The sequence below is a fragment of the Oryctolagus cuniculus genome, chromosome 20 (genome assembly GCF_051225735.1).
Source record: "Oryctolagus cuniculus isolate XC-2025 breed Fujian yellow rabbit chromosome 20, ASM5122573v1, whole genome shotgun sequence".
NCBI classification, from domain to species: Eukaryota; Metazoa; Chordata; class Mammalia; order Lagomorpha; family Leporidae; genus Oryctolagus; species Oryctolagus cuniculus.
The window spans coordinates 25,043,063-25,064,306 of record NC_142886.1 but is presented as its reverse complement, the minus strand read 5'-3'; the positions used below and the strand labels follow the sequence as shown (position 1 = coordinate 25,064,306).

At 56.4% G+C, this 21,244-nt stretch overlaps 1 protein-coding gene and 1 long non-coding RNA gene across 2 annotated transcripts; one reads left to right on the top strand and one right to left on the bottom strand.

Moving 5' to 3' along the window:
- Nucleotides 1-22: 22 nt before the first annotated feature.
- SYNDIG1L (synapse differentiation inducing 1 like) lies at nucleotides 23-21,039 on the top strand. Its single transcript, XM_017349494.4, has 4 exons — nucleotides 23-200; nucleotides 17,799-18,274; nucleotides 19,163-19,303; nucleotides 19,434-21,039. The coding sequence occupies exons 2-4, from the start codon at nucleotides 17,858-17,860 to the stop codon at nucleotides 19,590-19,592; spliced, it is 717 nt and encodes a 238-aa protein (XP_017204983.1). The 5' UTR covers nucleotides 23-200; nucleotides 17,799-17,857; the 3' UTR covers nucleotides 19,593-21,039.
- Nucleotides 5,400-8,137, bottom strand: LOC149120110 (uncharacterized). Its single transcript, XR_016226713.1, has 2 exons — nucleotides 7,917-8,137; nucleotides 5,400-5,877 (listed from the first exon to the last, which is right to left on the bottom strand). It is a non-coding gene; the product is annotated as an uncharacterized LOC149120110 (long non-coding RNA).
- Nucleotides 21,040-21,244: the final 205 nt, after the last annotated feature.

Sequence of the window (21,244 nt, the reverse complement as noted above, 5' to 3'; positions counted from 1 at the left end):
GCGGCGGGCGGCGGGCGGGAGCTGTCCGCGGTGCTGAAGCGGCGGCGGCGGCGCAGCGGGGCCGCGGGGCCGGGAGCCGGCAGCCGGGCAGCCCTCCCGGGAGCTACGCCGCGGCCGCGCGGCGGGGGCGCCGTCGCTCACCGGCCCATGTCGGGCCCCCGAGCCCAGCGGAGGAGGCGGGACCGTCCGCGGCGGGACAGGTAAGGGGCCGTCTCGGGGCGCAGCGGGAGCACAGAGCCTGGCGCGGAGCCGGGAGTGAGCTGGGGAGGCAAGGAGAGCCCCTACAGGGCTGGGGGCTCGGACCGCACCTTGCGCTCGCGCCGCTGCCAGGCTGGGGTTGCTGCGAGGGGGCTGAGAGACTGGAGCCAAGACAGGCACAGGGGCACCCTGACCCCACACCGCCAGGCCTTGACCCCAGCCTCCAGGGGTCAAGCTCTGAGACACTCAGCCCACTGATTGCCAGGAATGCCGTGAGTCTCCCAGGCCCTTTGGCACCCCAGTCCCATTACGGTTCTGCGACACTAGCAAAATCGGCTTTGGGTTCACTGGGCTCCTCTCTTCTCCCACCCAAACCTGCTCACCAGTGTGACTGGGATGGCTGTGTCCCCTTTATTCTGAGATTATTCTGCCCTAGAAATGGCCCTTGGGCCAAGGGATGGGCCCAGAGCCTGAGGATTCATTAGCCAATTTCTCCAGGGAAGGAAAGAAGTACCAGAAGATAACTCCAGTGTTGTTGCTTTTTTTTTTTTTCCCCCCTGTGGCCCTCTTGACTCTCATGGAAACAGGCGGGTTTTGCATCACACTGCTCAGTGCATGAGAGCAAGGACTGGGGAACCCGGGTCCTACTTTCCGTTACACGCCTGAATGCTGGTGACCCTACACAGAGCCTGCATTCGGACTTCTCTCTCTCGCTCTCTCCCTCTCTCTCCCTCTCTCTCTCCTCTCTCGCTCGCTGTCTCTGGCAAGAGTGTGCCAGATGAGCTCACTCGGGCCTGCAAAGTGCTTTTAGTTCTTCACAGCAGAGTTCTACCAGTGGCAGGAGGAATGTGGTGATCCAAATAAAGCTGCATAGGGGAGGGCTGGGTCCATCGCTTTGGCTGACCCCTGCCTTCTACTGCTTTATCCTCACCCTCCGGCCCCACCCCCAGTGGTAGAAAGCGCACTAGATGGGGCTACTATTGTGGCATAGCTGGTAAAGCTGCCTCCTGCGACACTGCCATCTCATGTGGGTGCTGGTTTAAGTCCAGCTGCTCCACTTCCAATCCAGCTCCCTGCTAACGGCCTAGGAAAAGCAGCAGAAGATGGCCCAAGTGTTTGGGACCCTACCACCCACATGGGAGACCCAGATGAAGCTCCTGTCTCCTGGCTTTGGCCTGGCCCAGAACTAGTTGGCCATCTGGAAAGTGAACCAGCAGATGAAGATGTATCTCTGTGTGTCTGTCTCTTCCTCCCTCTCTCAGTAACTCTTTCTTTTTCTTTTTCTTTTTTCTAAATTATTTATTTCAGAGGCAGAGTTGCAGACAGAGAGAGGGAGAGACAGAGAGAGAGGTCTTCCACCCACTGGTTCACTCCCCGAGATGGCCGCAACGGCCAGAGATGTGCCGCTCCAAAACCAGGAGCCAGGAGCTTCTCCTGGGTCTCCCATGCGGGTACTGGGGCCTAAGCACTTGGGCCATCTTCTACTTCTTTCCCAGACCATCAGCAGGGAGCTGAATTGGAAGTGGAGCAGCCAGGAATCTAATCAGCACCCATATGGGATGCTGGCACCACAGGTGGAGGCTTAACCTACTATGCCACAGCACTTGCCCCAATAACTCTGACTTTCAACCTAAATAAATAAATCTTTAGAAGTAGAGAAAGAGCACTAGGCTAGGAGTTCCGGGCTAGGCACTGGCATTTGCTGGCTTTGTCCAGTTACCCAAGCTCTCTGAACCTCAATGTCCTGAACCCTAGACTGGGGACAGGGCCGCCGTGGGGAACTGCCTTGGGACTAGATAAAACAACACACTTGATGGGAGACTCAGTAGCTGCAACTGGTCTCCATTCCCAGGTCACTGTTCCCACCTGCTAGCCAGGCCTCCTGGCGGTGCCCTAATCATTGTCACCCGAACCCCCTCGTCTCCCAGCCAGGCCATGACTCCCTCTGGTCTGGGCCTCCCTGGGGTCCCAGAATCAGTGAAGCCCAGCTCATAAATCCTGGGAAGACAAAAGGCTTCCCTCCTGCCTTCTCCCTCATCAACACCTACAGGAGACAGTCGACAGTGAGCGTCTGACTCGCGGTTTTTATTATTATTTTTCCCAAGAATTACAGATCTGGAGAAACAGCTCCTTGAAGGCAGAGAGGGTGTTGTTTTCATCTCCTGGCCTCCCTGCACACCTCCCTCCCCTCAGCACCTGGGAAGTAGTAAGACTCAGTAAGCGGGTGTAAAGTAAGGGACAGAAGTGTTTCAATGTGTCAGAATAAAGGCGCTTCACTAGGAGTCGGGAGAACCTTGTTCTGGTCCAAGATTTGCCATAGCCGGTCTCGGACAGGTCCCTTCCCTCTGCAGCCTTCATCCGTAAGAGAAGAGTTGGGCCCCATGAGTTTCAAGGTTCACGTCCTGTGGGGCTCTCTAAGGCTGTCTCAGGCCCACAAAGCCCACAGCCCTCCTTGGGTCCAGGCTCCCAGCTTCATTAGCCCAGGGGGAGCTGGATTTCATGACTAGAGCGGAAGGGAGCAATAGGAACCAAGAGAGCCTTTGTGTGTCTGCCGTTTTCTTCTTTGTAAAGTTTTCTTTAAGACCCACTTTATTTATTTGAATAGCAGAGTTGTAGAGCGAGAAGAGGAGACAGACAGGGAGAGAAAGCTTCCATCTGCCTGTTCACTCCCTCCTCCCAAAATGGCTACAAGGGCCAGGGCTGGGCCAAGCTGAAGCCAGAAGTCTGGAACTCCACTGGGGTCTCCCATGTCGGTGGCAGGGGCCCAAGCACTTGGGCCATCTTCTGCTGCTTTCCCAGGTGCATCAGCAGGGAGCTGGATCAGATGTAGAGCAGCCAGGACTCCAACTGGTGCTCTTGTGGGATGCAGGCTAGGAGAGCAGTGGCTTGACCCGCTGGGGCACAGCACTGGCCCCTGCTGTTTTCTCAAGGACCCCCACCCTTCCTTGTGTCCCTGGGAAAGTCCAAAGTGTTTGCAAAGAGGCTGAGCCGTGAGGGCCACTGCCTCCAAGCCACGAAGTCAGGAGCACCCCTCCCCCACTCTCCTTTACAAGTAGTCCTGGGCCAAGGGACCAGACCTCCCAGGCACCTCCTCCCAGGACCCTGCACGGCTGGGATCCCCCCCAGCCAGGAAAACTGGAGGAGGGCACAGACCTCCAGAGAGTCCTGCTTTACAGAAAAACAGACTGAGTGAGCTTTCTGACAATCATTTCCCTCAATGGGGGCAGGCCCAGCCACAGCTCAGAAATGCCTTAGCTAATTGGCACTTGGGTGGGTCTGAGTGAGCCATGGCTGTGACCTCCCGACCCACGCAGCTCCCGCCCCACATCAGCGCTTTCTGTCTCCCAGCTGTTGGCGCAGCCTGGCAAGAGCCAGCTCTCTGGAGTTAATGGACAGTCACTAACCCCTGTAACGAAGCGACGTGACAGCAGCAGCAGCCACAGCCAGCAGCGAAAGGGGCTTTCTTTTGTGCAGGACTGGTCTGCCGTGGAGCTGGCCTGCTGTGGGGGGTGACAAAAACATGCTACTCTTCCCTCTGCAGCTGTCTGGGTGCCCTCCCATCCCCACAGCCAGCTCTGGTCACCCAGGTAGACAGCAGCCGGCCCCTCTCCCAGCCAGGGAGAACCATCCACCGGCGACTTCCTGAGCATACCCCACCCCGACTCCTGTCCCCCTCCTTGCTGTGGCTCCTACTGTGGCCCCTCTGCAAAGACTCAAAGACAAGAGGGAGGGGACCCTGGCATGTGATCAGGTGATCACAGCAAGCTGGGGCAGCAGTGGGGGGAGCTGGGGAAGAGAAAGAATGAATGCAACCTGGTCACTAAATGGTGTGTGTGTGAGTGAGAGGGAGAGATTGGAACATTGAGATCCACACATGCAGGTCCCCTGAATGACACACACAAAATGGCAGGAGCACAGTATATCTGAGGACAGCGGTGCATTATTAATTACCTGCAAATCCCAAGGCCTGTTCATCTCTGCATCCTGGAGGGGGCTGCCGGGCCCTCCAGTCCACACCCCAGGGAGGAAGAAGCAAAAAGACACAGCCCGCACTTCGGGGAGAAATCTCTCGGCTCGCTAAGCCCTCTTCTGTAGTTTGCAATCCTTGCCTTTCTCGGGGACTCAGTCGGCTTCCTGTCTGGGACGAGGTTCCCTGCGCTGCAATCCAGGGGACAAGAAAGGCTGATCCTCGTCCACCTCATCCCTGCTTTGTGTCACATCCTGTTCTCCCCACTCCCTGCAGCCCCCTCCGCCCCTGCCAGCCCCTGGTCCAGACCAAGCAGGGAGCGAGGGCCAGTGTCCTCTCCTCCGTTAGGTATGTTATCTTCCGCCATTAGATGCGCCGTTTGCGCCTAAGTGGTTGGGAATGAGCTGCTTCAGTGGAGAGACAGGTTATTTCCGTGAGAATAAAGATCTGATTTCCGCCTGAAAATGGACTAATTTGAGTAGCGTGGCGCCACCATCCCAATCATTCCGGCAGGCAATGTTCACCCTTGTCAGCCAGAAACCCAGCCCCCAGGCGGATGGAGTATGCTTGGAGAGAGAAGCCAGCCAGGCCCACGGGAGCCCAGAGTGGCAGGGGATAGCAAAGAGGGTGGGCTGATTTTTCCAGGAAGGTGGCAATGAAGACGTGTCGGTGGGAGCGGAGGTGTGCCCCGCCGTCTCCTTTCCTGCCTTCTCGGCTCTGATCTTCCCTCTCTCCAAAGTCTCTTGCTGGTTCTCACTCTGCTCTCCAGGCCTGACCACTTCCCTGGGCTTCATCCACACATCCAAGTGCCAGGCAGAATTTCCACACGAGGATTCCAAACCAAGCCCATCCGCGTCTCCCGGTCTTGCTCCCCTGTGTGCATGCGCAGAGGCACACACGTGAGGTTTTCCAGCTCTGTGCTTGGTGCACCTTCTCAATCTCAATAGTTTTTTTCTTTCCACTCAGGAAATGTCTTTCTGCTTCTTCTTTCATTATTTTTAATTGAATTTAATGTTACTGGACAAGAATTGTATTTATGGGGTACGGTGTGACTTTTGTTTCGTGAGTCGTTTTTTTTTTTTTCCCTCTAGTGTCTTGGCTGTGTCTTTCTGAAACCCCCCGCAGGTGGACACGGGACACCCTGGGACTGGCCTCTGTGTCTCTAGCTCCCTTTAATTTTTTTTTTTTAATTTATTTGGCAGAGTTAGACAGTGAGAGAGAGAGTCAGAGAGAAAGGTCTTCCTTCCGTTGGTTCATCCCCCTTCCCCAAATGGCCGCTATAGCCGGCGTGCTGCGCCGATCCAAAGCCAGGAGCCAGGTGCTTCCTCCTGGTCTCCCATGCGGGTGCAGGGCCCAAGCACTTGGGCCATCCTCCACTGCCCTCCCAGGCCACAGCAGAGAACTGGACTAGAAGAGGAGCAACCAGGACTAGAACCTGGTACCCATATGGGATGCCAGCACCACAGGCGGAGGATTAACCAAGTGAGCCACAGCGCCGGCCCTCTAGCTCCCTTTAAAAAAGTCCCATCTTCTTGTGCTTTTGCTCTGTATCTCGGGGATATCATTAACTGTCCTGTGGTATTTACCTGTGTGCGTTTCATTATCGCGTCTCTGCGTGCAGTTTTGAAATGCAGGCAATCATTTGTAACGTGGACAGCTCCTCTGTGCTCTCGGATTGCTCCTCTTCCCCAGCAGCCTGCTCGTGGAGCTCTCTGAGGATAGGAATTTGGAAGAATTTTAAAGATATTTTCTCTAACTTGAGTGGCTTTGCAATCTGCGTGGGTCAGTTGTTCTCCTTGCTCTTTTCAGGGAGTTGCTGTTCACTGGGGGGAGGGCGTTGGCCAGAATGGGAGGCTGGAGCGGCTTCCCACACTCGGGTGGGTCTGTTTCTCCCACAGGCCTCAACCTTGACTTCTCGTGTTCAGGGCTGCGGGTTGCTCTGCTCCGTTTCTTCACCCAGGACTCTGCTCTTTATCTCCCAGGGCTTCCTCGGCGTTCCTAGTCCACTGATATCATTCTTTCTTAAGATTTGACAGGCAGAGTGACAGAGAGACAGAGAGCGATCTTGCATTTGTTCGTTCACTCCCCAAATGGCTGCCCCGACCAGGGCTGGGCCAGGACTGAAGCCAGGAGCCAGGAACTCCACCTAGGTCTCCCTCGCGGTGGTAGGCGCCCCAGTAGTTGAGCCATCCTCCACTGCCTTCCCAGGTGCATTAGCAGGGAGCTGGACCTGAAGCAGGGCAGCTGGCACTCAAACAGGAGTTCCATATGGGATCCAGCGCTGTAAGCCGTGGCTTAGCCCGCTGCCCCACCACACAGGCTCTGACGTCATTCTTTGTCACTGCCATTTCGTTCTTTCAGACCATGCATAGCCCAACGTTTGAATAAAAACTGAAGAAGGAAAGAGGAGGGTGTGTGCTCAGGCCTCCCCTTGAGCCGGCAGCCTCTGCTCACTGTTTCTGGGTCGCCCCATCACCTTCTATGTGGTTAACAAAGCCAGGACCCCGGAAGTCGCCCTTGGCTGACTTGCAGTTCGCCAAGGACACTGTTGGTTCAGCCTCCTGACTGCTCCTCAGCTGTGCTTTCCCTGCACCATTGTGCCCGAGAGCAGGTGCAGGCCCTCCTTCCCGCCCCCTCCCCTGCTTTTCCACAATGGTCTGTTAACAGGGCTCCCAGCCCCATTCTCACTCCTCTCCAATCCTTCCTAGCACAGCTGCCGGCCGAGCAGCCTGTCTAAAACACAGGTGTGGCCAGGTCCCTCCCCTCTTGCTTCCATCAGGGGCTCCCTACTGCCCTGAGAACAATGAGAACAATGCCTGTCCTGGTATGGGAGGCTGTGTCCAGCATGGGAGGCCTCCCCACTCTCCCACCTCATTCCAGCAACACCAAGCTACCCCGGCTTCCCTCCCCTCCACTGCCCGTCCTGCTGTTTCCTCTGCTGGGAGAGCCTTTCTCACGGCCTCACCTGCCTGCCCGCCAGCTCTCCTGCAGGACTGAGATACCTCTTCCTAGTTCCCACCAACCCCCTGCCTGGGACAGCGTCCCTCCTCCCTCTTCTCTGGCACAGCGCCCTCCATTCTATGCAAATGTTGAACTTGCTAGTCTGCACTTCCCACCCCTCCCCAGGGATAGGTAACACTTCTTGTTTATTTTGGCACCCCAAGAACCAGCCTGAAATAATTACTTGAGAAATGTTTGTTGTGCAGAACTAAAGTGTCTTCATCAGACTTGCCGCATCTACCCTAGATCCTGGGAACGCTCTCTCATTCACTAATGCAGTCATTCGTTCATTGATTCTTGACATCGGCTGCGTATTGAGTGCCTGCTGTAGGCCAGGCAAGGGGATACAGGAATGAGCAAGACACACCCAGTCTCCACTGTCTGGGACACACCTTCTAGGGAGGGAGCAAGACACTAATCAACACATCCCACATCTATAAATAGAGATGGTGATAAGTGTTTTGAGAGGCAGAGGGTAGAGCCCCAGGGGGAGCAGAGCAGATAGCCCAGAACCAACATGCAGGAGGGGAGCTAGGGGAGCTGGAGAAACGGGGTGACACGGAGAGCCGGACAGGAGCTGGAAGGGGCACTGACCCTGGGGCCGGACGCTCCAGTCACCTGCTGCTCCCTCACTGCCCCTGGTGTGACCCTGGTGCCCTCAGCGGCAGAACTTGTGTCATCCTCCTGCTTTAGGGGCTCAGAACCTCAGCTGTGTGACCAGTCCACCCCATGTGGCATGGGCAGAGCTCACCTGGTGACAGCGGGGCTGGCTCGCTGTCGCTCCTGAGTGCGGTATCTGGAGGAGGTCTTGCAGGCTGGAACCAGCAGGTCCCATGGACCAGAGCAGGTACTCACGTGGCCACAGAGCACAGAGCCATCTGCTACTCCCAGGAGAGCTCAAGTATCCAAGAGTGACAGACTCCCAGCCTCTGATAACCTGGCCCTGGGGGTCGCGGTTGCCTTGCTCTGTGGATACAGATTAGAGAGGGCGGCAGAGCTCCTGCCCCTCCGAGAGGAGGGAGCCAGCTTTTACAATCATCTCAATTACTATCCATTATTATTATTATTATTATTATTATTATTATTATTTGAGAGGCAGAGAGACAAAGAGAACTTCCATCTGTGATTCACTGCCCAAATGCCCACAACAGCCAGGGCTGCGCCAGGCTGAAGCCAGGAGCCAGGAACTCCATCCAGGTCTCCCACATGGGTGGCAGGGGCCCAATCACTTCAGCCGTCCCTGCTGCCTCCCAGGGTGCACGTCAGCAGGAAGCTGGAGTCAGGAGCAGACCCGGGCATTGAACCCAGGCACTTTCGACGCGGGCATCTTCATCAGAGTCTTAACAGCTAGGCGGAACACCAGCCCCCATTTTATTTTTTGAGTGAGGGAGACTTACTGTGTGGTTCAGCCCTGCGAGGAAGGGGTCAGGAGTTCAGAGCAGCTGAGGCCGAGAGAGAACAGGCAAGGAGGTGAGGTTTGCTGAGGAGGCAAACAGAGACAAAGAAAGCTAAGTTCCCCCCGTTTTCCTTGGCTCCGGCTCCAGCCGCCTAAGCCTTAGTCCATGCAGCCAGCTGCAGCGAAGGCCCCCACGCTGGCTTAGTGGCTCTCCCAATTACACGCCAGAAATCATCAAATCCACCCCCAAGCCTCGTACAAACAGCTACCAGAGTGGCAGCATTTACAGTCTCAGAGCAGTCTCTGAGTCGAGGATGGTCTAGCACCTATAACAGATTTCACCTTTGCCTGGATTGTAATCATTTCTATTTAATCTTCTGCCCTACCAGGAATCTCTGGCTTTTATCTTCATGTCTGCAAGCAATCTCTCCTGTTGCACCAGAGAGACAGGGGATGAGAGCTCAGCATCTTCACAATGCCTTGGTGTTTATTTGAATCCTGGCCTTCAAAGGTTATCTGGGCGGCCACTCCCGGGCAGCTAAACCACCCCAGATCTCCTCATCTTTTCCCTAAGCTCCGTGGTTCTCAGTGAGGACTCCGGTGTTAACCCATTCAGGACCAGCTCCTCACCACTCTCACCCCACACCGGGCCCCCCCCCCGGGGCTGCATACACAGGTATGCCCTGACACGTACAGTCCGTGGAGCCCAGGCACAGCAGTTAAGACAGCAGCTGGGCCGCCTGCATCCCGTGTCGGTGTGCTTGGTCCAAGTCTCGGCTTTGCTTCCAGTTCCAGCATGTCTGCTGCTGCACACCCTGGGAGGCAGCAGGGCATGGTTTGAATTCCAGGCTCCTGACTTTGGCCCGGCACACCCCCAGCGGTGGCTGGCATTGAAGAGGGAACTGGCAGATGAAAGATTTGTCTGTCTCTCTCTCCCTCTCAGATTCTTTTTAAAAAAGAACACTTTTAAGTTATGAAAATATTTCCAATTTAATAAATAAAGCATAGGTTCAAATCCAGTCTGTCACTGTTTAATCTGGGGCAAGCTCCTTAACCTTTCTGAGTCTCAGTTTTCTCATCTGAAAAATGGGTACTAATGCCAACCACATTTGTTGTTGTAAAGCTTTGAGGTGCCGGCGCCGCGGCTCACTAGGCTAATCCTCCGCGTTGTGGCGCCGGCTCACCAGGTTCTAGTCCCGGTCGGGGCACCGGATTCTGTCCCGGTTGCCCCTCTTCCAGGCCAGCTCTCTGCTGTGGCCAGGGAGTGCAGTGGAGGATGGCCCAAGTGCTTGGGCCCTGCACCCCATGGGAGACCAGAATAAGTACCTGGCTCCTGGCTTCAGATCAGCGCAGTGCGCCGGCCGCGGCGGCCATTGGAGGGTGAACCAATGGCAAAGAAAGACCTTTCTCTCTGTCTCTCTCTCTCTCACTGTCCACTCTGCCTGTCAAAAAAAAAGCTTTGAGGTAAAATATTTGGAACATATGGCTCAGGTAAGGATGCAGTAAATAGTGGCTGTTGCCATTTTGCAGGGTTTTTGTTGTTGTTGTTGAGATTTATTTCTTTGAAATGTAGAATTTCAGAGAGAGAGAGGGAGAGACAAAGAGAACAAGAGAGACAGAGAGATCTTCCATCTGTTGGTTCACTTCCCAAATGGCCACAATGGCCTGGTCAGAAGCCAGGAGCCCATGACTCCATCCAGATCTCCCCCATGGGTGGCAGGGCCCAAGTACTCGCACTACCATCCACTGCCTTCCCAGGTGCAAGAGCAGGGAACTGGATTGGAAGCAGAGCAGCTGGGATTCAGAATAGCACTCCAGTATATGATCCTGATGTCGCAGGTGGCAGCTTAACCCTCTGTGCCATAGCACTGACCCCCTTATAGGGTTTCTTTTCTTAAGATTCATTTATTTATTTGAAAGGCAGAGTTATAGAAAGGCAGAGGGAGAGAGAGAGTGGTAAGCCAGGAGCCAAGAGCTTCTTCCAGGTCTCCCATGTGGGTGCAGGGGCCCAAGGACTTGGGTCATCTTCTACTGCTTTCCCAGGCCACAGCAGAGAGCTGGATTGGAAGTGGAGCAGCCGGGTCTCAAACTGGTGCTCATATAGGATGCCAGCACTGCAGACAGCGGCTCCACCCACTATGCCACAGGGCCAGCCCCTTATAGGGTTCTGAAAGAGGCTGGCCTCATCCTGAGAATAAGCCCCAACTCCTGGCACATACCACACTGTTCTTTGAGACTCACTCTCTCTTTATTTTTTAAGTCTATTTTATTTGAAAGGCAGAGGGACAGAAGAAGAGCAGAGAGCTCTCCCATCACTAGTTCCCTCCCCCAAATGCCTGCAACAGCCAAGGCTTGGCCAGGCCAAAGCCAGAAGCTAGGAATTCTGCTGGGGTCTCCTGCATGGATGGCAGGGATCCAAATACTTGAACCATCACTGCTGCCTCCCAGGGTCTGCGTTAGTGGAAGCTGGAATCAGGAGCAGAACTGGGACTCAGACCCAGGCCCTGTGATACAGGATAGGCAGCATCTTAACCACCGCACCACACACCTGCCCCTGGGGCTTCCTCCCAGGCACTGTGGAGCCCGGACAGTGCACACAGGAAACCTCCCCAGCCCTCAGCCCTGCAGCTGGCCCTGAGCACCGATGCTGCCGGCCTGAGCAGCCCATTCCCTGCATGTGCCGGACGCGCCGGCCTCGCAGCACTGCATCACCGTGTGAGGGTTAAGTGTGCGCTCTACAGAGGGACGGGGGTCAGGTGGGGCTAGCCACCCTCCAGCTCTGTGATCTCAGGAACCTGAATAACAGCTGTGACCCCAGTTTTCCCACCTGTGAAAGAGGAGGGGTTGCATGGGAAAGCACATGGCACTCAGAGCAAAGCAAGCCCTCGGTAGACGCTGGCCCTGGGCCGCGGGGCCTCTCGCGTTGGACCTGCAGGGCTCCTGTGCAGCTCTCCCCTCTCCAGCTGTTTCCCCGTGGGCACGCACAACTTTCTCAGGCCTCTGCAAAGCAGGTGGAGGTACCGATGGCGAAGACTCCAGGGGCCACCGTGAGGGTAAACGAGGCAGCGCTGCCCTCAGAACGGTGCCTGGAACCCAGCTAGGGCTGACTTAGTGCGTGCCGCTACTGTTGTCCCAACCTTTTACATCAATCTCTTTTTGTGCATTTTTATATTCCAGGTGCATTGCTTATAAGAAGCAGAGTTGGATTTTGCTGTTTTTTGAATCCAGTCTATCTTTGTCTTTTGCAAAACTCAGCTTTGAGGTATAGCACACACATGATACAATCCTGATGCAATTCAGTGTGTGAAATACAAACAGTGGTGAGCCCCACAAGCACGGTCGAGACTCAGAAAGTTCCATCCCTCCAGCAAGGCCTGTTGTGCTTTGAGTCAATTTCCCTCCCTGTTCCCAGCTCTTAGCAACCACACATCTGCTTTCTATCGTTTCTGTCTTTCCAGGATTTCGTACAAGTGGGATAAAACACTGTATAACTCCCTTTGCCTCTTTCTGGGCAATTTTATTCCATTTGCATTCAATGTAATTGCTGTTACATGGCCATGCACCAGCTGAGGCCGCTTCAGTCACCAGCAGGCTGTGTGTATGGTGGCGGTCCCAGAAGATCGCCTCGCCTGGGGTGGCAGCCACCCTCGTTTGTGTACCTGCACTCCGCAGTGTCCGCACAGCAACAAGATCACCCGACAAAGCATTTCTCAGCAGGCGCCTGGCCGCTAAGTGGCACATGGCTCTACCTGGGTATAAGTCTAACATCTTAACTCTTGCTTTTCTGTTTGTCTCATCTCTTCCTCTTCTCTGTCTTTTCTGGATTCCTTTTGGATTGATCAAATATGATTATTATTATTTTAATCTTTTTTTATTTGAAATGCAGAGTTACAGAGAGGCAGAGGCAGAGGGAGAGAGAGAGGTCTTCCATCCACTGGTTCATTCCACAAATGGCTGCAACAGCCAGAGCTGGGCTGATCCAAAACCAGGAGCTTCTTCCAGGTCTTCCACATGGGTGCAGGGGCCCAAGCACTTGGGCCATCTTCCACTGCTTTCCCAGGCCATAGCAGAGAGCTGGATTGGAAGTGGAGCAGCCAGGACTTGGACTGGCGCTCATATGGGATGCCAGCACTGCAGGCAGTGGCTGTACCCGCTATGCCACAGTGCTGGCCTCTATTTTTATTATTTCATAGCATAACGGTTACGCATTCTTTCGCTCTTCCCTCAAGCCTTTTCCAGGCAGTGGTTCCTAAGATGTGGTCCCTGTAGTGGCAGCATCGGCACCCCCTAGGGACTTGTTAGAAGGGCCAAAGCTCAGGCCCCAGCCCGGGATCCTGGATTAGGAGGGTGGAATGCAGCTGCCCGGGCAGGGTTGATGCCCACTGAGTCCAAGACTCGCTGTCTGTAACCCTCATGTAACCCTTCTGAGCCCCAGTTCTCCCACACGAGACGGGGGCAAGGTGACAGCGCATGCGCCTGCTGTTTCCAACAAAGCAAGCACTAGGGAGATGGCGGCTGCCACTTGGTGGCCCTGGGCTGGGAGGAGTCAGGCTCTGTGCACGTCACCTCACTGCTCCGGGGCGGCGTGGGTTCCGTGCCTGGGTTCGATTTTCATGAGAGCTGCTTTGTTTCCGTTTTGTTGAAACCCTAAACAGTCCCAATTGTAAATCTCAGACCCCAACTTTCTCCCTAGCTCCTGGGGCTGCTGGGAGAGTAGACTCTGGGGAGTCAGCCATTGGTGAACCAGGGATGGGCTCGGAGGGAAATGGTGCAGGCGCCAGGCTCACCTTTCTGCATTCTTCTTCCTTGCTGGTCTTGGCATTCGGACCTCTCGAGTCCTTGGTGCTTCCTTGCTGTGACTGGCAGCTTGGTGTGCCTGTGAGTCTGCCACTCTGAGAGGAAGCCTTCTCTCCTCCTGCGATGTTCCCATTAGCATGATAGAGTCAACAGGAGCCTTTACAACAGTGCAGCCCCTGGCTCATGGTTGAAAAGCTCGGTACATGTGAATTCCTCTTCTTCTTCCCCCAATACATGCCCCTATTGAGCTGACTCGGTAAAAATCTGCCCCTCTAAGCCCTCCCTTACATTTTCTAAGAATTGAGCCAATGTTGCACTGTGGGTTTGGACTCCAGGGCAGTTGAACTCAGCAGGAGGCTGTAATTGGACTCTGCTGGGAGCCTGGCTGGTTTCTGCTCCCTGGCCTGGGAGGTGGCAGTGTCCGCTCCATCCCCGGATCAGCTCAGGAAACAGCCAGGGCTGTGGCTTCACGGACCCTCTTTCTCCCCTTCTCCTCTCAAGAGGCCCAGGCCCACCCACAGCTCCAAGCACACCAGGTAGAGCGATCTCCTTAGCTTTGGAATCCTAGGCCCCCTTGTGTCTTTCCTCTGCAGAGGAGTGCACCCTTGCACACATACTCACACTCACACAGCCGTGCCCTCCCGCAGGTACACAGCAACATGGAATCCGGAAGGCACACACAGTCCAGGTGAGGTGGTGACGGTCGTCGCTTGCTTTGAACAATGAGCTCTTGTTCCAGGGACCCAGCCACAGAGCTGGCCCCAGAACAAGCTGCGAGACCCAGTCAGGCCTCCTGCTGGCCAGGATCAGGTCCCTGAACTCTGTGTGGCCCCGATAGGTACCAGGGAACACACACCGCCACCTGGCTGGACCACGGCCCGATGCTGTAGCCTCTAACTTGGGTTGCTTCTCGAAAATGCAGGTGTGGGTGCAAGGATGGGTGTGTGTGCACGGGTGTGTGCGTGTGCACGTGTGTGTACTGGGAGGTCGGAGGTGGGGAGGCTTTAGAGCTACGTTCAGCCGCCAAACCCAGAAAGGACCTCCCAGCCTGGGGAGATTTTAAACTGATTTCACATCATTCATCTCGAAGAAATGTATGCACTTAATATATTTTTTTCTGGTTTGAAAGTAGTACATGCTCACTGTAAACAATTAGATGTGGACAGGAAACAAACGGGCAGTGAAGAGGACGCGAGAAGCCCTGTGCTGCCACCCCCACCCTGTGCTGATCCCGGCTGACATTTTGGCTGAGCTAGGATTACGCGCGCCTGGCGCTCTCTGCTCTCTCGCCTTCCCGCTCATGGACTCTGCAAGGAGCATCTTCTTGAGTCATCATCACTCTCTGTAAACCTGCCCGAGGCTTGTGCCACTGCACTGGGGACGATCATTTATTTTGCTTGTTCCCAATTGGTGGACATTAAAGTGGCTTCCCGTTCTCCCCGGTGGTGCAAAGCCAGGCTCATACATCTTTGTGTGGGAAGCGCCGAGACCACCTGCTTCCAGGCACTGAGGGAGGAAGCCATCGGGGAAGACTGAGGGTGGCTTGTGTGGCAAAGGCTCAAATGCAGGTCCTTGGGCCAACAGAGGCTGACAGGAGCAGTGAGGAGCTGACGCCGCTGCCCCTGCCTGCTTGGGATGCACCCCGCAAACACCTGGGTGGTCTCCAACTATCTTTCTCCCCCTCCTGGGGGTGATCGGAGGGCAGAGACTTGCCAAGCTCCCCCGGTGGGACAAAGCAGAGGAAACGGCTGTGTTTGAAGCATGGATCTGCTCTGAGGGGCCTGGGGCTGCCCACTCGAGCCTCAGGGCTGCAGTGGGATGGTGACAGGGCAAGGACTTGACTAAGGGACCCACAAGGCTGCAGGCCAGCAGACAATAAGGCACTGGGGAGCAGAGGCTAAGGGGTCCTCGGGAAGTCGTAGTCCTCCAGGGGCTGAGAAGGGCAGGGCTGGGACTGGGGCAGCACAGGGGGAGGGGGTCCCAGATGTCTCCACAGCTCTGCTGCCCGTCTGGCAGACAGAGGTCTCGCCTTGCCTCTGCCCCCCAACAACCTGCGCACAGGGTGGTGGTAGGGGATGATGGCTGTGCTTCGTGAAGCTCTGAGAGCCCTTGTCTGTCTCTGACTCTTGCGAGGGGGGATTGCATGGACTGCAGGATCAGGGCACACGGGACCACAGTCCACATCACTGACCCTGTCCTCCAAGCCGCCTGGCGGGTGGGGAGATGGAGGGTCAGTTTCAAAGGTCACAAGGGGACAGAACAGAAACAGAACCTCAGGGTCTCTGAGTACCAAACCCAGGAGGCCTTGGGTCACAGCAGCCCACCTCCACCCTGGCGGACAGGGCAGGGGCTCAGAAGCTGTCTTGGTTGTCCAAAGAAGTGGTCCTGTCAAGTCTTTCCAGAGGAGCCCAGGCAGACGCACATCACTGAGTCCAGAGAGCTGGCTGCATTTTTAACTCCCTGAGTGCAGGAGAGGAGTGGCCTAGACCCACACAGCCTGCCCAGGGCTGCGGGGCCCACCTGTGCACGTGGGGAGCTGGGTGTGCGGCAGCTCGGTGTCCTGGGTGTGCTCCCTGTGTAGGGGGCGGGGCGCTGGGGCCCTGTGGCTTCTCCGCACCCGTCTGTGACCCTTGGTCGGACATTGCTGGAGTCCCAGATCCAAGGAGCCCTTCTCACAGCTCAGAGCCAGGGGCAGCCTCTTGGTGCTCCTCCGCCCTCCTGCGGGCAGCAGCAGGCCATGCCCCGACACCAGCTAAGTCAGGGGACCCCCCCCCCAGGCCTGATTCCTGGAGCGGGGCTCTGTCTTCCAGTGGTGTCGCAAGAACCAGCTTTCTGGAATCCAGCCCTCTGGCTTGCAGAAGCAGAGAGTCCTTCCCAGGCTTTGCTGTGGATTCTCTACGGGGGCAGAGCTGCCCTGTGGGGTAGGCAGGGATTTCACCGTCCCCACTTCGTGGAAACTAAGCGGGGCCAGGGCTGACTCTCCGCTCCTCAGATCAGAAATCCAAGAGGAGATACAACCCCTGCCTCTGGCTCAGTGATGGGGCTGGGAGGGAAAGAATGGGACGCCCTTGAGGCCGCCTGGCCCGCCCCACCCCTCTCCCCCACACCCCTCCTTCACCTGCTACACGCCACCGTGTGTGTGAACTTGCTGTAGACACACTGGATCCATGTCTGCTTTGCTTCTTCCAGCCGTGCAGGGGGTTCCTGGGGCGGGCTGAAGCAGGGAGAGCAGCCCTCAGAGTGTGCCCACACTTCCTGCCCTGGAGCGAGTCATCTACAATGCCTGCTTTTGATGTGTGTCTACACTTCCTACCCTTGAGTGTGTCTATACTTCAACTCGGGTCCTTGGGTTTGTCTACACGGATTCCCCCGCCCTGAAGCGTGTTGTCCTCCTCTCCCGCACTTCGAGTATGTCTGTTCTCTGTGTGCACCTGAGAAATCAGAGCCTGGCTGGGAAAACTCAGAGGCCGGCTGGCGTTGTTGGAGGTTTCAACCCAGAAGGAAGCAGTCGCTTGCCTGCGCTGGTTGCACTGCAAGCCCGAGTTTGCTTACGGGTTTTCTGCTTTTCTTGCAGGGTGAGGACATGCATGGATTCAGCTTTAAACAACATAGATTTCTGTGTGGCTATCAGTCACCAAAAACACCTGGTAATAGCTAACAGACTCATTATTGATTAAGGCCTTGCATTATATTCCTGCACTTATTCCCACACTGGGATGTTCTCTAAGTGGAGGGAGAGACAAACAATGAGTTGTTAATCACTTTCTGCAAGGCCCTAGGACAAAAGCTCACTCCTTCTTAAGGCACAGCAGGTGCCTCCTTGCCCTAGGCTGATGTTTCCTTCCTCATGGTTGCATTTTTTTCTGAAAGCTCCTGTTAGCTGGGACTTCACAGCTTGGACAGCATCCTGGCTGACTTAGGCCTCTACAGTCAACAACCAAATCCACAGCTTACCCTCCATCCCTTGGGTGTGTCTATACTTCCATTCCTTTAGTGTGTCTACACCCTAGCCCTTGAGTGAGCCTACATTCCCACCCGGGGTGTGCAGGTCCAGACCTCAGCACTCAGGAAGCTCCACCTCAGATCCCACAGGAACTTCCCAAAGTCACAGTTTGCCCTAGAGAGGAGATGAGCCCAGGGTGCGCCATCCTTGTGAGACCCCACCTGGGGCAGGCATCCCAGCATCTCAGCGAGGCAAGCTCTGGGCTAAGTATGGTCCCATTTGACCCTAGAACAAATCGTCCCTCAACCCCAATCTTCCACCCCAATCCGCAGACAAAGAAATGGAGGCTCTGAGAAATCAAGTAGCCGGTTCCAGGCCCGGCGCATGGCAAAGGTGGGGCTTGCGCTAAGTCAGACCGCAGAGTGCATGCTTGTAGCCGCTTCAGTTCTGCACCCGGGCCCTGGCCTCAGTGTCTGTCTGTCTTGCTCTCCCAACAGCTCTCTGAGGACGGCTCGGCCGGCCCCGGCTCCTCTCTCCAGCAGCTGTGCCTAGGGCCATGGAGAGCCTGAGTGAACTGCAAAACCCCCTGTTGCCCAGAAGCCCTGCCCACCTGCACGGCGCCTACACCTACCCAGAGGCCTCGCCCAGCTGGTCCTGCCAACAGAAGCTCTACTCCTACCTCCTGGGTGGTGCTGGCCCTGCTCACGCCCACCAGCTCCTGGACCCTGGGTCCCTACAGCTGGCTGTGGAGGCCTGGTACAGGCCCAGCTGTCTCCTGGGGAGGGACAAGGCCAAGGAGCCCAGGGCAGGCAGCTGTGAGACCAGCTTCACAGAAGTCAGGGAGCCCCCCACGGGGCCCACAGAACAGTCCCCAGAGCCTGGGCACACCGAAGGGGATGTCGCCATCCAGACAGTGTCCTACGGCGTCCACGAGGAGCTGCAAGGCCAGGACGATGGCCAGGAAGAGGAGGAGGTGAGAGCATGAGTTTAAAATGCAGATCCCCAGGGCCCTGCCACCAGACCTTGAGATCTGATAGGCCTGGGTTGGGGACCGGGCATCTGAAGGCTACCAGGGCAAAGGTATTCTGACCTAGGTAGAGTCCTCAGTGAGAAATTACCTTGGGTTTGATGACTGACCCATGTGATAGAGTGGAGCACTGATCACCCAGAGACTACACAGTTAATCTGGAAGATGACCACCTAGGTCTCTTTTAGAATCCCATATTTGTTCCCTCCCTCCATTTCCCAAGGAGATCTTGCTATAAGTAGTTTTATAATCTGCTTTTTCTCTCTAAAAATATATATTTCAATATTGTTCCGTATAATTGAGCATTTTTCTACTAAGTGATTTTTTTTTGAAAGGCATAGAGACAGAGAACTCCCACCCACTGGTTTATTTCCCAAATGCCCACGACAGCTAAGGGTAGGCCAGGCTGATGCCAGGAGCCAGGGACTCAATCCGGGTCTCCTACAGGAGGGGCAGGGACCCAAGCGCTTGAGCCCTCACCTGCTGCCTCCCAGGGTGGACATTAGTAGGAAGCTGGAACTGGGAGCAGAGTCAGGACTTGAACCCAGGCAAGCGGTGTTTTAACTGCTAGGCCAAATACCTGCTCCTACAAGGCGATTTTTTTAATAGTCCCATGGTCTTCTGTTGTAAATTCTTCCATCAATTATCAGCCCATTCCCGGATGTGGACACGCATTCTTTCCTTCGGTAGCGTGCCAAGGCCTCCCCACTGCCCCCTTCGGTGGAGAGGACTGCCCGCTGCCCCATATTGCCCACTGGTGTTCTTGGGGAGCTCTTGCAGTCTGACGGGCTGGGGTGCCCCCGAGCCTGCTCAGCATCGCACGCTGTTTTGCAGAGTGATGCGACTTCATCAGAGAGCGAGAGTGAAGACAACTTCCTCACGCTGCCTCCCAGGGACCACCTGGGTCTCACCCTCTTCTCCATGCTCTGCTGCTTCTGGCCCCTGGGCATTGCTGCCTTCTACTTCTCCCAGGGGGTAAGCACTGCCGGGCCCAGGGCTGCCTCTCTGGCCTCTCCTGCTGCAGGATGCCGTCAGGGGCCTGGAGGGTTGGGCTGCTTTGCTGGGCCTGCGGGTGCCCCCTTTCACCAGCACGTCTCTCTCGTAGACCAGCAAGGCCATCTCCAAAGGGGACTTCCGCCTGGCCAGCACCACCTCCCGCCGGGCCCTCTTCCTGGCCACACTCTCCATTGCCGTGGGCGCTGGTCTCTATGTGGCCGTGGTAGTGGCTCTGGCGGCTTACATGTCCCAGAATGGTCATGGCTAGAGGCCGGTAGGCTCTGCCTCCTGACCGCCCTGGCCCACCAGAGGAAGCCGTGGGGCTGGCGGCTGCAGGCTGCACGGAGAACCCGGGCCCCTAGCAGAACTCCTGAGAGTGGCTCGTCACAGACTGGCCTCCCAGCCTGCAACCTGCAGAGCTCAGCCTCAGAGCCGGCCAGGGGCTCCCTCTGTAACCCAGGCTGCTGATGGGAAGTGAGAGCGGACAGGGCTGCCCACCAGGGCGTCCCAGTAAGCGCAGCCCCGTCCTTTCCCCAGCCCCTCACCCACCCACTCTGCCAACTGCCCCACACCCAAGAAAGCGCAGGAAGCTCCAGTGAGGAAAAGGGGGCCCCGGGGCCCCAGCTCCGTCCTTCCAGCCCACGAGGGTCTTCACCTGGGGACATCCTGAGCCTCCCCCAACTCTCTCTGGCTCCACAATGCCCAGGCCCCAGCCAGCCGGGAAGGAGACATGTGCGGACCCCAGCTTCCCGTGAGCAGTGCCCCTCTATCCTGTGGGCTGAGACACCATGGCCCTGCAGAGAGAAGGGGACCCTTGGCGTCCACGCTCTGAACCAAGGCAGGGTCTCGGAGCTTCTCTGTGTAGGTGCCAAAGGCAGAGGCAATGACCGAGAGACCGGAGGGCCCTGAGATACTGCTGGACTGCGTGAGCCTCCCCGCCCGGCCCCTGTTCCCCGTCCCCCTCATCCTTTTCTGGGCTCTGCCTTGGGGGTCCTGAGCTGCTGCTACTCCAGGTAGACTGGGAGAAAGTGCCAGCTGCCAGCAGCCATGGGCACAGGGCCCTACATCCAGCCCTGTGGGAAACGCAGCGAGGAGGAGTGAGGGGAGATGAGGCGTGGCCTGCTAGGCATCTAGGGGTGCTCAGAGAGGCTTCCTGGGGGAGGTGTCTCTTGAGCAAGGCATAAAGGGTGAGTAGAATTCATCTAAGGGGTCTGTTTCACTTGGCTCCTTGTGTGTGTAGGCAGGGGAGAGGCAGGAGCACCCCGGATTCCAGGCTACCTGGATTCTGCCTGAACCATCCAGGGTTCCGCCAACTCCAAGAGGAAGGTTGGGGCTGCCTCTCAAAGCCTAGGGATGTTTTCCCACCTCTAGACGCTAAGGACCGGGGTGGACCCCTGACCCCCCTCAGGGCATTTTCACAGATATCCCTCCCCCTTCAGGGCTGCTCTCGACACCCTCTAAGAAACACCCAGAATTCTAGACACATCCGGCCACCAGGGGGCAGCACACTGAGAGGGCCGGCCTGTCAGGCCCCAGTTGCAGGACCCCACCATGCACGATTTGGGGACCTGGGCGTTCCCTCGCCCCAGCCAGAGCCTGGGGCTCCCCTCTCCCCCATCTTGAGCCCTGTCCAGCCCTGCACCCTCTGCATCCTCAGCGATTTGAATGCCCGACTATTGTACTTATTGATCCTTGTAATAAACGTTTCTGTAACACCTGGTGGCCTCTTGCTGTCCTCACTTGCCCTGACCTGTGCCTGGGTCCCTTTCCTCTCCACGACTGGCTGCCATGACTATGTCTGCTGCTTCCCAGCCTACAGCAACCTAGGGAGTGGACAAAGCCCACGGATGGCCCCAGGAGGGCCGGCGGCCACAGTGTCTACCCCATCCCAGGACTGCTGGGCTCCGAGCAGCCTGGATG